The 15,368-nt window shown below is 42.9% G+C and overlaps 1 protein-coding gene across 5 annotated transcripts in view; it reads left to right on the top strand.

The window, feature by feature from the left end:
* Positions 1-15,368, top strand: part of DAGLA (diacylglycerol lipase alpha) — a 126,431-nt gene that overhangs the window by 72,456 nt on the left and 38,607 nt on the right. For all 5 annotated transcript variants that reach the window (XM_048483812.1, XM_048483811.1, XM_048483815.1 and 2 more), the window contains 3 exons: positions 6,014-6,152; positions 10,216-10,427; positions 15,219-15,320. In XM_048483812.1, coding sequence (XP_048339769.1) covers positions 6,058-6,152; positions 10,216-10,427; positions 15,219-15,320 — 409 coding nt within the window. In that variant the 5' untranslated portion in view covers positions 6,014-6,057. The remainder of the gene's footprint in view (positions 1-6,013; positions 6,153-10,215; positions 10,428-15,218; positions 15,321-15,368) is intronic.

Consider the following 15,368-nt stretch of genomic DNA (forward strand, 5'->3'; position numbering starts at 1 on the left):
TCCAATTGGCCCGAGGGGCCAAGAAACAATTTAGCCCACAGGGCGCCTGGTGTTGAAGGCTGCCCCCTCTGGCTTCTCCAGCTGTCTCTTCCCTAAACCCCCCCTGCGTGTCAGGCCCAGCCCCGCCGCAGTTGCCTCACTCAATCTGGGCCGGAGCTGGGACTAGACAGCTGACGTGCCACACCCAGTTGCCTCACTGGACGAGCAACTGCCGCCTGACAGGAGGTGGCCCCGGCACACCCTCCCAACGCACCCTCCTTACGAGCTGTCTGACCCTTCCACCACTCCACACCCCTCCCACGTCACCCTGCTGCAGCGGCAGCTCCTGAGCTTCCCTTTGCTCTCCCTTAAATCCCCTTCCCAGACTCAAAACCCTCCCCCTGCCCAGCTACAGCACGTCCCTGCCAAGCCAATCGGGCTCAGCTGCGCTCCAGGCGCGGCCGGAGCTACGGAGCTTCGTTTCTTTGAAGCATCCTCACGTCGAAACTTCATCGCGTTTCCGCGCTGGTCCCAAGGAACCCCCCTGCCCAGCCAGCCTCAGGATCGTCGGCTTCAGTCCGGGCGCGGGGGCGGCTACTATCGCTCCGCCCGCGCCCGGACAATGTCTACACAAAACCATATAGCAAACTATCATAAAACTAAGGTGGGATTCCTCTGAAAATCCCAGGCTCAGAGGAAGGATTATTCATGGAAGCCGTAGAAAGGGTTTTGTTTGCTGAGGTTTGGAAACGATCCAAATATCGTTTGGTAAAACCGGGATCATAAATTCTGGGGCGATTTTATCCCATCTCCTCCCTTCACGTGGCTGTGCGTTTCAATGAAGGAATTGAGTTAAGACTGGGATGAAATTCATTTTTTTCACACGAGCACACAGTATGCACAAAGAAGGGAACGGGGAAATTTTGGACCCGCGCTCCCCATTAACCGAGGAGGAATGTTGGCCAGCTGCTGCCATGAGCAGGAAACATGCTTTGGGGGGATGTGTCGGGAAAGGCAGGCTGCAAAGGTTAGTGGGTGAAAAGAACATGACATCAGAAGGGGAGGCCAGGGAGGCAGGCTGCTGGGGCAGGGAGATTAGGCGGCGAGGCAGGAAAAATCAACCTGTCCTGCTCTCGCAGTGTTTGCATGGCAGCGGGATATTTGAAAAGAACTGCCAGCTAGAACCGCCAATTTGGCAATTTTTGAAAATCCCGGGATAAAGGAAATGCTGCGGGGCAGCCCCAAATTAGGACCAGGAACTGTGTGAAAATCTTGCACAAACTGGGATCATTCACTGCCCCATCCCGGGATATTTGGATCGTGTGGAAAACACCTTAGATGATATTATTACCACTTCTGTAAGGACTACTGTTTAACCAGATTTGGGGAAAGACTGAATGCTTCACCATCCCAAGTGAGGCAATCATGTAATATTTTCTTTCCATGTAACACCTTCACTCAGCTCTCTGGTCACTTAAGAAAAAAGTTTAAAAATTTTATCTTGTTTTTCCTGCAGCCCACAGTGTAACAGTAATTGATGTAGGAGATTGCTCTGTGAATCAAGCCCAACTGCAGTTTGTATAGCAGCCCCATTCATCCAATTTCAGTATCTAAAGAGCCTATTCTCAAAGATCTTACAGCAAAGAGCAGCTGTGGTTTTCACTCCCTCCTGCTCACTTACAGGCACAGCTGCCAGGGGCGTACATGCTGATTGTATATGACAAAGTCAGGCCAGCTTTTGGCTGTGAATTTTCCTGTAGGCTGTTATTTTCCCTTTTTCAGGGCTTAGTAATGCCAACAGTGCCATCAGCTTCGATGCACATAGTCTTTCCTACTGTTCTTCCAAAGGATTTCAAATTCTGTTTTGAAACATGATTGCTATAATACTTCAGGCATCAAAGCAGGTTACTCTTGACTGTATGACGTGGTAGGATCTGGCAGTGTTTGCATTATATCTCCGATGAAGTCACAAAACTGCTTTACACTTCCAGGCTAGTTGTGGAGAGAAAGTTCCTTTAAAAGAGCAACTTCACTTGCCTACATTGTTTCCTGCAATGTCTGAGAAGACACTGAGAGAACACCAGATTGGCTGGCTGGAAATGCTCTTGTCTGCCACCTGACATTAAGTTCAACCACCCTGAAAAGTTTGCTTATTCTTAACTAAGATTGCTACAGGGAGAGCACCAGCCTCCCATTTGAAACAAGACCTCTCTCAGTTGAAAGGTATGCAGCCCATTTGCCAGCTAAAGATGGCTCCATTTCAAAGAGGATGCTGGAGTCCTCCCAGTCAGCAGATCTTCCCACAAATAAGAAGCCCAGCTTTTTGCTTCACCGAGCAAGCAGCAAGGCTGGCTCCTTGCTCACGAGTACCAATTGTGAACTATATGTGCATAAAGAACAGTAACATAATGATCTGGAAAGAAAAGGATCAAAGAGGGGTTACTTGCCCATTTTCCTTCTTCCAAAAATGACTGTGATGTGCGCAATCCATATTTTATTTCTTCTCAGCATTGCATCTCGCTATTTGATTACTTTCAGATCTACCAGCAGCTCAGTGCTTCTCACAACAAGGTTTCCTTTTAAAACTAACTCACATATCCGCAAGGTTTTTTTTTATCCTAGGTTCAAATTCCTGTTTGTTTGTTTGTTTGTTCATTAGATTTCTATCTCACCCTTTCCTGACTAAAGTCAGGCTCAGAGTGGCTGTCAGCCAAAAAAATTAACACACCAAGAATGTCAGTCCTCCAGGTCTTCTCACTGTTGACCCAGGAATAGACACTAAAGAGAGAGATGTGCAGTGATGATGAGCAGCATAGTGGTGCAGCCATCAATGACCACTGCATCCATGCTTGTGGAGCCCTAGTAGGGCCTGTGGGTCCCCCACCCTCACAAGGTGCTCTGCAGCTCATACAGTAGCCAACCAAAGGATCATTATCTACTGTGTGAGTTGCAGCTGTACTGTTTCTGATCCAACTTCTTTTGCTCCAGTTGCTTCTGCTGTTACATGGGGCTCTCATCCTGCAAGGTAATAAATTCTATATTGGCTTGGCCAGCAGGTCCACACGGTGCAATATGCAGCTGTCACTCCCCCCAAAAAACTCAAGTTGTGTCTCATTCCCCTATCAGGGCAGCACCCTGGCAAGGGACTATGCTTACTGCCCCATATGGGGTTGCCAGCATCCCTGTCACATCATCCCTCCCCTGACATCATAGTCATCACTTCTAGATGCACTGTTAGGTACAGAGCATCCCACCAGTATATCCCTGCAATACATCAGCATAGTGGCTAGTCTGCTCCCTGCATGCTCCACCTCCCAACTCTTGATTGAGCTGTAAGTCTTAAAATACCTATATAACTAAATTTAGTACTTATATATATATGGTAGTAATATATATATGGTGGTAATAGGCAGTGCTATCCTGGCCGGATTGACAAGTGCTAAAGTCAGTATAACTTTGGTATCCTCTGCCCTTGCAAAAGAAAAATTGAAAGCTAAGTTGCAACCCCCACCCACCCCACCCCAGTATTACTTCAAGTAACAAGGGTCAGTAATAGTGTTATCAGTAAGAATACAGTATGGCAACATTATCCATCTATGGAAGGACTTGATCCATATATCAGTGCATTCATGGTGGGATACTGATTGGTAATAAAGGTAGTGTTCTAGAGGGGATTTCTCTTCCAGTGCCACTGAAGCTTTCAGTTCAGTAAAGAACTTGGGCTGGTCCAAGAGTGCCCCCATCTGTGGAGAAACAGGCTGGCATTGTTACTTAGAAGTGTCTTCTTTCAGCCAGGAAAATTTGCCCATTTTTGGACATAGCTGCTCTGGCTACATTTATCTTTGCTACAAGATTACTGTAATGTTCTCTTAAGTGGGGCTAATTCTAAAGATAACTCAGAAGATGCATTTAGTTCAGAAGGCAGGCTGTATTGTTAAAGTAAAGATAGAGGACCTGTGCAAATCACCCGGTCATTACTGACCTATAGGGTTATGTGACATTATGACATTTACTAGGCAGACTTTGTTTATGGGGTGATTTGTCATTAATAGCCTTCCCCATCATCTACCCTTTACCTCCAAAAGCTGGGTACTCATTTTACCGACCATGAAAGAATGGAAATCTGAGTCAACCTTGACTGAAACTGACTTGTGCCAGGATTGAATTTAGGTTGTGAGCAGAGCTTTGATTGCAGAGCTACAGTTTACAACACTGTGACAGTGTTTTATTGCAGCATTCCTTTGTCAATTTCTTCCTGCAAAAACAATTTCACTTGTCAATTTCAATCACTCCTAACTGCAGATACCTTGTATTTTTACCTTAACATGACATGTCTTATTCAGAATGAAATTGACAAAGCTGATAAAAATTGATCAGGCTTGTGTCTGTGCCCTTACGTGACATTGCTAATGCGATAGAGAGAGAAAAAACCATTAAAAATTCCTTTTGAGAACAGAAGATGAGGGAGAGGAGAAAATGGCTGAAGGGGAGGGTTGTCGTTTTCATCATAGATGGCATCCCACCACCATCAAGAATAATAGATTCTCATCTGTAAAGTGTGAAATAAATGCAACTAAAGAGACAAGGGGGAAAACAACAGAGAGAATGGAGATATGGACAAGTTGTCCCAGAAAATGTTTTCAAGACTCAAGGTCCACCGGAAAAATTTGTGGTAAGCTGTATATGCAGAAAAGGCCATAAACAGACAGCCTGTAAACAACTGCTGTTAAGACAGAAATGGACATGATGCAGGACGAATGGTTACTTCTGCTAAGTCTGATGCAAGTACTTAACTAACTTTCTTGTCTGAGCAGTGCTTCTCTGACTTTGAACATTACCAGATAGACAATAGGGTAACATGTACATCTTCTCTTTCTCATAATTTTGCATTAAGCAGCTTTCATAGACATAGGAGCCCAGTTTGGACTATCAAGTCATCAGTTCAGCAGAGGAATAGCTAGATCACACTGGACACCAGAGTATAGAACTGGATGTAAACCGCCAAAATACTAATTAAGTGAAAGCTTCCATAGATGCCCAAAAAGAGATCACTTACCATTACAGAATTTTATAGTAAGATTCTAGCTAATCTTGTGAATTGGAATCCAGCAAGCATTAATTACAGTCAGCATGGATTATACACCTGTGTTTGGCTAATCTTCTCTCCCCTCTGAAAACATGCTTCTCTTTATTCTTATAGTGGGTTTTCCTTGCCAACCAGAAAATGTGTTCATTCGCCTATAGCACTACATCAAGGCATCCGGAGAGTCCAAGAATTTGTTTTAACCAGGTGGGAAATTCCAGAAGAGTAGTTACAGTAATGTGCTGCCAGAAAAGTAACCATTAGTCCAGGGGCATGCTGAAAGCGAGCACATTTATTGTAGCATGACATTCCCTAGGCTCTGGAAAATAGTTTTAGCTTTTTCAAGACATAGCTTGACATTTTATAAAAACCAAAATAAATAAGTTTAATCAAAGGCTGATGGGTTGAAAAAAATGAACATATGTACACCAGGGAAGTGGCTGTTGTGTGCTCTCACTTCTAAGTCTGCTGACTGAACACTTCTTTTGGGTAGCCTTCAGTTGAAATTCCCATTTAGCTAGAATTCTTCCTGGATGATTTCGGGCCAGTCGCTTTCTTGCATATGAACCTACCAGAAGATTGTTTTAGGGATTGGGGTATTGCGGAGGGAATGGGATGAATCCCATGCTTGGAATAATGAGCTTCCTGAAGGAAGGGGCAGGATTTTTTTTAAAAAATGGTAAAACTGCACAAAATGTCATCATCAAAAGTTCTGTTCTCAAGGAAGAGCACATGAAGTACATGAATCCCAGTGGTGAGATTCAGCAGGTTCGCACCGCTTCGGCAGAACCGGTTGTTGAAATGGTGCTTGTAAACAACCAGTTGTGAAATTATTTGAATCCCACCCCTGGAACTGGTTGTTAAATTATTTGACTCCCACCACTAGGCGTAATCCTCTGATTGTGATGGCTAGAAACAGTCAGTTTAAATGATTTTGTACTTCTGTTACAGAAGGTGAGCATTGTGCCCAGTAATCCTGCTCAGACCCACTAGCCATGCCAGGGATTGTGGTGTTCCGTCGCCGCTGGTCTGTAGGCAGTGATGACCTTGTTTTGCCAGCCATCTTTCTCTTTCTCCTTCATACCACTTGGTAAGTAAAAACATGTACCTGAGAAGAAGACTGTCATTAATATGCTGATGAGCAGTGTTTCAGTTTTGTTCTGATCCCTTCATTTCTGGTTAATGGTAGGGTTCCCCACTGCATGGCAAGGTCAGTTCGGATTGCTGGATTTTTTTACCTCCCTATGCTAAAGACTCTTATGTGTATGTTGGGAATTGACGCATGAGGATCCAGGAGGAAGAAATTATACAATTGGGCAGTAGTTGTTACTTTTTCCATGGACTTCTTTATATGGGCGTGGGGCACAAAGAATATGCCTGAACTGGGTGTGTTTATTAGCTTTTAGAGGTAGCTGCAAGACAGAATGATTATTTAGGTGTGCAGAGTTTGAGCTCTTCTAACATGTTTAGGCAGCAAAGAGGTACTTAGTGGAAATATTAAAGCACTGGACTGACATGCTGATATTGTCAAGAGGTGGGTTGCTGCATTACCCACAGTTTCCATCAGGTAGCAGACATATGAAAACATGAAGCTGCCTGACACTGATTCAGACTTCTGGTTCATCAAAGTCTGTATTGATTACTGTGAATGGCAGCTGTTCTCCAGTGTCTCAAGTAGAGGTCATTCGTGTCCGCTACTTTCCAGTCCTTCCCTCTAGAGATGGCAGGAACTGAGCCTGGGTCATTTCATGCAAAGCAGATGTTTTCCCATTGAGCCATATGGTCTTTTCCCAAATTACTACAAATGTGGAATGATTAGCAGAAAATAAATAATATGCCAGCTGTTTTTCTATGTGTTGGTAACAGTCATCTGCCCCACACTATCAAAACTCTCCCCTTCCAGTATACACCATTTTTCGATAGTTTTTATGGATATAGTGTGGTGATGGGAGGACACCTCTACTTTCAAATGTATATCCACAGGAAACTATACACCTTTCATCATAAAGAAGGAGCTGTCTTCAAGACACACCCAGACTTTATGCTAATTGTTGATTGATGTGTTTGCATTTCACCAAGTGGTTTTGTGTAGCGCTCAGGGAGGTTTTTTAAAACAAAGAAACCATTAAACAGTTCTAAATCACCTAAAACATTTGAAATGCTGCAACCATAACATTGAGATAATTACAGGAAATAAAATACAATGAAATGCACCCATAGGCATACTCATAGGTTCTCAGAAGCTAGTTCATCATTTAAAAGCATTCCACCATCTACTCAAAGACATTGAAAAAGAAGCTTTTTAAAAATCCTTTTTTAAAGAAACGATAGAATTGGCCTGACAGACTCCTTTAGGATAAGATAACAACATCAGGGCCACTCCATCCATCCAAATCTAGACTACAACAACCAAGGATTGTTCTGTTGATTTTCATGTATTGACAGATTCCTTGAGCCAGACTACTGTGTGTTTCAGGGGGTCAAAATCAGTGCATTGAATGAATTGCATGGAATTGCTCTGCTCCAAAAACAAATTGATATAGGGAAGTTTTTTCAGCATGGATGTAATATGATTCTACTTATGCTTTGTATCAATTGAAGTTTCTGAATGAGCTTTAAAGCTGCCCATGTAAAGTGGAGGCTATCATGTGTGACAATGACCGAGTTGTCCTTCTTCACGAGTGGCTGCAGTTGACACACTAATTCATGTTGATAAGAGGTGCCCATAGACATGAGTTCTCCCTGGGAATGCACAGACAGAACCTATCCTGGTAGCACCTCTAGAGTGTGGATCATACAAAACAAGGCAGCCTTCAGCTCCTGTATTGATTGGGCTGCCTATCATCCACGTCTCCATCTTGTCTGGATATGGTTCAGTTATTAAGTTTGAATTGTTCATTGATGATCTAGTTTAAAGCCAGTTTGAAGAACTCTGGATAATTTAGCATTTTGAGCAGTCTCCTGACTTCCTTCAGGATTCTCTCTGATCCACGTGGAGAAACCTCAAAGCTCTACAAACACTGGCTTGACTCAGTAGCCAGTTATAATGTATCATTACTACATTCCCTGCAGCCTTCTGTGAATGCCAGAAAAGTTGAGCAGAAAAAAGAGAGTGTGTGCATAGTATGAGGGCTTTGTTGCAGGCAGGAGCAGCACACATTTGTTGGAACTGTTTCTGGCAGTTCCAAAGTTATGTGTGCAGTGACTATGGCCTTCTGGTTGCCACCTTCTAGTTTTACCCCTGCTTACAGTGACCTGATTGGCATTGACTATAGCCCATTCCTTTTCAGTGTTGGCTCTCGTCTTGTGCAACAGTTTCTCTGAGGAAATTGCTGTGTTTAGATGTTTTAGGAGGTGCTGTAAGACCATTTTATTTGTGAAGCCCTTTAATGGGGTTTAAGTTGCAAGCATTTTGGGGGCTGGTACATTTATTTATTTATTTAGATTATTTATAGTCCACCTTTCGCTCAAGGCGGATTACACAGAGGCCTGTTCTGCATGAGCCAATTAAAATGGGTTGAGGCCCCAAACACCTGCTAACCCGTTTTTGTGGCCAGAACTTGGGTTTAATGAAAATAGCTAATTTGGCAACTTTTCCCCTTCAATCCGAGTTGCAAATGCTTCCTGCTTGCCTGTGTGAACTATGGCAAGAAGGAACGTTCACTCCCCACCCCCTTCCCTCCACCATTATGATAGATTCCCCAGGAGACTGCCATTAAGGGGCATACTCTAATAGGCAGCTGCCATGCCAGGCAGGTAGGTGGGAGCATGAATTCTCAGCTGTGCAGTTTGCACGGAAACACAGTGTTTCTGTGCGAACCACGCTGCCTCTTGTCTCTTGTCTCCAGGGTTGCAGCGATCCTGAATGGCTCCTGCAGCCGCTGTTCAAACCACTGCAGAGGCAGCAGAAACAGTTTCCATGAACCCACTGCTGCCCATGCAGAATCCGCCAGAGTGAGCGAATACAATTGATAGATGGTACATTCAGTAAACAGTACCGTAGGATTAGAGTTGTAGAACCAGAACTGAAGCAAAGCATAAGAAAATGGGATTTTATTACATTTTTAATTTTTGGAATTCCATCTTGTCTGGATTATGCTTCAGAATTGTACTCTGCCTTGAGCCACAAAGAAATGTCATGGTATAACTATTTGAATAACGAAGCAGTTATTGGAGAACTCAGTTGGAGGAGATGAGATTGTCAGTGGGTGTTCCCTCAGAAGATGAAGGGTACTTGGCCCTTGTAAATGAATTTATGAAAAGCCAGGGAACTCATGATGGTTTAATTGTGTTGCCTTTGCAGTACAGGCATTCTCTCATATAATATGTGTACCATTATGTCAGCAATCCTTATACAGGATTGCAGCAGCATGAACTTGTTACATTTTTCCCCCAGCTCTTGTAGTACTAAAGGCATGTATAAAAGTATGTAAGCTTTGACTATTCTTCCCATTTCTGTGATGGAAAACTGGATATATCTGTTGGAAGGTACTGCAGCCTCTGGATGTAAAGGAACACAGAATGTGCTCTGGAATGTCATCCAGAAATCTCTGTGTGGGCGGAAAAATCCTCATTAGCAAACCATCACCATTGTACTATCATAATGATACTTAAATATATGCCACAAATAAATGGATGACATTAATGGAACATACTTTTGCTGTTGGGTAAACGTGATATTTGCTTGTGGGCTCAGAAACCCACAACAAGCTGCATATAGTAATCTGGGTGATTTTCTGTGATGGTTGTCTGGAGACTCCATCATATTTATTTGACAAGGGGCAGCAAAATAATTACATTGTAAATAAAATATTTAAAATGCTGTGATGCTTTGGAGACTAGCCAGTTTATCTTGCATAAGCTTTCTTAGGCAACACTTTATTTCATTTAGATATATAAAGTTGGGAATGTTTACCCAATAATTCCTTGTTTGTGTAATGCTTAAAATAAACAAAATACATCAAAGAACTGAAAGAAGAAGCACTTTCCTCCCTAAAGGCTTGCCGTCTAAATATTGACCAGACTGTCCTCTCCTTACCTCCAACATTACTTAATCATTAATGTGGTAAATCCAGGGTTATCAAGGAAAGGAAATGATGTCTAGCTAAAGACTAATTTGTTTTTGGTAACTGTGTATTGCTTGTGTATGGCAGGTTCATAATTCTTTCTGTGGTGCTTTTCGGACTGGCATACAATCCCAATGAGACGTGCTCTCTTAATTTGGTGGACCATGGCAGAGGCTATCTGGGTATTTTGCTCAGCTGCATGATCGCAGAAGTCGCAATCATCTGGCTCAGCATGCGTGGCAGCATCCTGTACACAGAACCTCGGGATTCGATGCAGTATGTGCTGTATGTCAGACTGGGTAAGAGGCAGTGGCCAAGGGACCTTTTAATAAATATTTGACCTTAATGCAGCCATGTCATACTCTCAAAGGATTCCCCCTTCTGTACACTGGTAAACAGACATGGATCCTGAAACTCATTCCTTTCACAATTCCTGTAAAATAAGAATATTCAACTCCTAGTAACTTAAAGAACTTCTTATCCAAGGGCATTGCCATGGCCAGATGCCCTTATGCATGGGGTTAATAGACATGCTGAAGAGAGCTGTTTCTTAAGAAAGCCATTCTAGTTATCGTTTTAGTTTCATTTGTTGTACAGATGTGAGAAATTCTGTGGTCTGCTTAAATTCCCCTTGTGAATGTGGCTTATGTTTGCCAGATGCTTCTATGAGATCTGCACCAGTTTACCCTGGGTAAAGAGCTCTCTTATCTTGCTGAACTTTTGACCATTTACACCAGCACCAGGCTACTTATGCCAATGTGGGGGAACCACGCAGCAGTGTGATCCTGCAACCACCGTTGCAGTGCTTCTCCAGTGTAGGAGCTCACACTGGTGTTGAAGGGCACATGCCTGGGGCAGGGTTAGCATTAGTCAACTTTCTGAACTTAGCACTGGCAAAAATGCTGGCACAGCCCATTGAACTGCATAGGGTGCTTTAACAGAGATTAGGGGAGTCTTGCTGTTGGGTTGATTGCTGTGGTGCAGCAAGACTCTTAGGAGACGGTGGGCTGTGCTGTCCCTGGCTGTGATGCATCTCACCCCTCCCCCACGCCTAGTGACTGCTTCTTAAATGTTATGCCTTAAATGACCTAGTGACTGCTTCTTAAATGTTATGCCTTATATCTTGGGAGCATTCTTTATGCTTTATGCTTTACTCATGGCTAATGTTAATGAAGTAAAGTTTAGTCTTTTGATTTCTTTCACGTTCTTCAGCCTCTCTAAAGAAGTTTAAGAATTCAGTTTAAGAATTGAAGGGGGAGGAAAGCATACAACATCCATATCCCACTCCAGAAAACTTCACGTGAATCTGTCTTTGTGTAATATGGGTTTTCCCTGCTGATAAGTATCCCCCCTTCCCATGTTATTTGGCTATTTTCCCTCTTCCTTCCTTCCTTCCTTCCTTCCTTCCTTCCTTCCTTCCTTCCTTCCTTCCTTCCTTCCTTCCTTCCTTCCTTCCTTCCTTCCTTCCTTCCTTCCTTCCTTCCTTCCGTCCGTCCGTCCGTCCGTCCGTCCGTCCGTCCGTCCGTCCGTCCGTCCGTCCGTCCGTCCGTCCGTCCCTTCCTTCCTTCCTTCCTTCCTTCCTTCCTTCCTTCCTTCCTTCCTTCCTTCCTTCCTTCCTTCCTTCCTTCCTTCCTTCCTTCCTTCCTTCCTTCCTTCCTTCCTTCCTTCCTTCCTTCCTTCCTTCCAGTTAAGACAACTAGAGTGGCTTGCTCTCCCCAGACTCCAGTGCCCCACTGTGGAGGCTGTGCTGGGGCAAAGGAACCGGGGTGGGGTGGGGGCAATTTCAGTGCTTGCTCTGAAAGCCATTTTCTGAAGCTACACCCCTTAGGTGGGGAGGGAGGAAGGAATACTTTTCTGCAGTAATACAATATTGAAGATTGAGTACTGATCTTATTCTCACAAAAGAAGTATTAACTCGAAGGAAAATATATGGACCTCTGTAAAGCTCTTGAGTGGTGGTTGCACATTTATTGCAAGCAAATGGTTCTGCCTGAACTTTGTCTGCATATCAACAATGATTGTCTCGGAACACCAGGGTGGACTTACCACTGTTGAGTTTGTTAGTCTGATCCAGCATTGGTTCATAACTATATAGATGTCACTGGGGACATGGTGTTTGCTAGTGGGGGCGGGGGGGGGGATACTAGGGGATTTTCCTTTGGGGAAATACTAGACAATTTCACTCCTAGGGAAAACCAAAATAAACCAGGAGAAAAGAAAGACACAGAAAATGTAATTGAACGGCAGCTTGTTCCTCAAAGAGCCATGGGCAGTTTCTTCCTCTTTTTAAAAGAATACTCAAAATTAATTAACTAAAACACACTGCTGAAAAACATTCCTTGCACTGCTTTAGGCACTGGGTAGGAGAGAAATGAGGTGTGTTATTCATCATGAGTAGTATCCAGTAGCTGCTCAGAGTAATTAATCCATAAATAAATGCTCCCTGTCTCTTTAGTCTATATGCAGAACATATCATAAGGAAAGCTGCATTAGATTTAGAAGAAAGTGAATATTGGTGGAAAGAACATTAACAATGTAAGGTATGCAGATGATATCACATTATTGGCAGAAAGTAGTGAAGACTTGAAACAACTGCTGCTAAAGCAGAAAGTGCCAAAGCAGGACTACAGCTGAACAGCAAGAAGACAGAAGTCGTGACTACTGAGGAATTAAACTGCTTTAAATTTAATAAAGAAACTGAAATGGCTCAAGATGTTCTATTCTGTGACTTCATGATTTTCTGTTCCGTGACTTCAAAAGGAAGACTTCAACCAAGAAATCAGATGGAGATTGAGACAGGGAAAGGTAGCCACGAAGGAGCGAGAAAATATTCCGAAGTGTAAGGATGTGTGACTGTGATCCAGATAAATTCATTCCATAGTATTCTTTATTGTATGGGTGTAAAAGTTGGACATTAAAAGGACAGGAAGAAAGGTGATTCATTTGAAAATGCTATTGGAGGAGAGTTTTCAGATTCCATGAACCTCTAAAAAGACAAATAAGTGGATTCTACATCAAATGAAGCCTGAAATCTCCCTAGCTGTTAAAATGACTAAACTGGGGTTATCATACTATGGTCACATTCTGAGAAGGCAGGAGTCACTGGAAAAAACAGTAATGCTAGGAAAAGTTGAAGGCAACAGGAAAAGAAGAAGTCCCACCACAAGGTGGATTGAGTCTGAAAAGGAAACCACGGCACTCAGTTTTTTCAAGACCTAAACAAGGTTGTTAACAATTGAATGTCTTGGAGAACATTAATTCATAGGGTCATCATAAGCCAGGTGAGACTTGATGGCACTTTACATACACATACATACACATACACAAATACATATATTAAGAACATAAGAACGAGCCTGCTGGATCAGACCAGAGTCCATCTAGTCCAGCTCTTCTACTCGCAGTGGCCCACCAGATGCCTTAGTTTGGGAGCTCACATGCAGGATGTGAAAGCCTTCTGCTGCTGCTGCTGCTCCCGAGCACCTGGTCTGCTAAGGCATTTGCAATCTCAGATCAAAGAGGATCAAGATTGGTAGCCATAGATCGACTTCTCCTCCATAAATCTGCCCAAGCCCTTTTTAAAGCTATCCAGGTTAGTGGCCATCACTACCTCCTGTGGCAGCATATTCCAAACACCAATCACACGTTGCGTGAAGGTTTCCTTTTATTAGTCCTAATTCTTCCCCCCAGCATTTTCAATGTATGCCCCCTGGTTCTAGTATTGTGTGAAAGAGAGAGAAATGTCTCTCTGTCAACATTTTCTACCCCATGCATAATTTTATAGACTTCAATCATATCCCCCCTCAGACATCTCCTCTCCAAACTAAAGAGTCCCAAAAGCTGCAGCCTCTCCTCATAAGGAAGGTGCTCCAATCCCTCAATCATCCTCGTTGCCCTTCTCTGCACTTTTTCTATCTCCTTGATATCCTTTTTGAGATGTGGTGACCAGACCTTTACTGGTATTACAGCAATTCTGATCAGAAGAAGAAGAGTTTGGATTTATCCTTCCTTTTTCTCCTGTAAGGAGTCTTAAAGTAGCTCACAAACTCCTTTCCTTTCCTCTCCCCAAAACAGACACCTTGTAAAATAGGTGGGGTTGAGAGAGTTCTAAGTGAACTGTGATTAGCTCAAGGTCATCAAGCAGGTTTTTTGTGTAGGAGCAGGGAAACAAATCCAGTTCACCAGATAAGAGTCCATCACTTTTCTGGAGTGGGGAAAAACTCAGTTCTCCAGATTAGAGTCCTGCTCTTAACCACTACAGCGCTCTTAACCACTACTACCATGCTGACTCTCCCGTGGACTTCTAAGAGCTAATTTTGATTTATTTGCCTCAAGTACTATGAAAAAGAAATGGGTTGACTTTCAGCTATGGAATAATAGTAAAAATGATTAGGCTGAACTCTGTATCTTGATAACTGTATAATGTCAACTTCAATCTCTGAAACACTGTTTGTAATTTACATCAATTTTTCGAACAATTGGAAATTAAAATTAATGCTATTTAATTAAGGACTGGGCAGTGCAGAATGCTACGTAATTAATAATTATGTTGAATGAACCAGATATACAAGAAGAGGTTGTTACTATTTTGCAAAAATTTCCAGGTGAGCTTTTTGAGCTTCATTTCTCTTCTTGGTATTTGGCAAGATGAGTCAGTATTCAGAGCAGTTGGAATGCCACAGAGAAAGACTGAATGGGTAGAATCCTACACAGGCCTGCTTTGTATTGCTTGTGTTGAACATGTCCATGTCCTTAGGAGAGAACCTGCTCGGCAAGGTGTTTAATGGATTGGATCTGGATCTTTTCCTTGAGCATTACTGTAAAAATGGTCTGAATTTCATTTTCTGAATCTGCTAGAAAAGTCAGTGTTGTGTTTAAATTGTTTGGAAACAAGCTGATTTTCCTTGGAGTGAAATAACAGTTTGATATGGGTATTCTTCTCACTGCCTGAAAATTGCTGATAAGAAAGCTATGGTGGGATTGACAGCAACATGACTGTTTGGCTGTCTGTCTCTGACATCCTGTGAAATCAGGTATTCTTTTGTTGGAATAATACTTCTCCATTGTGCGTTATGTTCTTATTGTTTCAGCCATCCTGGTGATTGAGTTTGTCTATGCTATTGTGGGCATTGTTTGGCTTACCCAGTACTACAGTTCCTGCAATGACGTGACTGCTAAGAGTGTCACTTTGGGTGTGTATTTGAGGCTTTTTGTATGAATTTCCCTGCTTGTATAATGTT

Source organism: Sphaerodactylus townsendi, linkage group LG02, assembly GCF_021028975.2.
Source record: "Sphaerodactylus townsendi isolate TG3544 linkage group LG02, MPM_Stown_v2.3, whole genome shotgun sequence".
Taxonomy (NCBI): domain Eukaryota; kingdom Metazoa; phylum Chordata; class Lepidosauria; order Squamata; family Sphaerodactylidae; genus Sphaerodactylus; species Sphaerodactylus townsendi.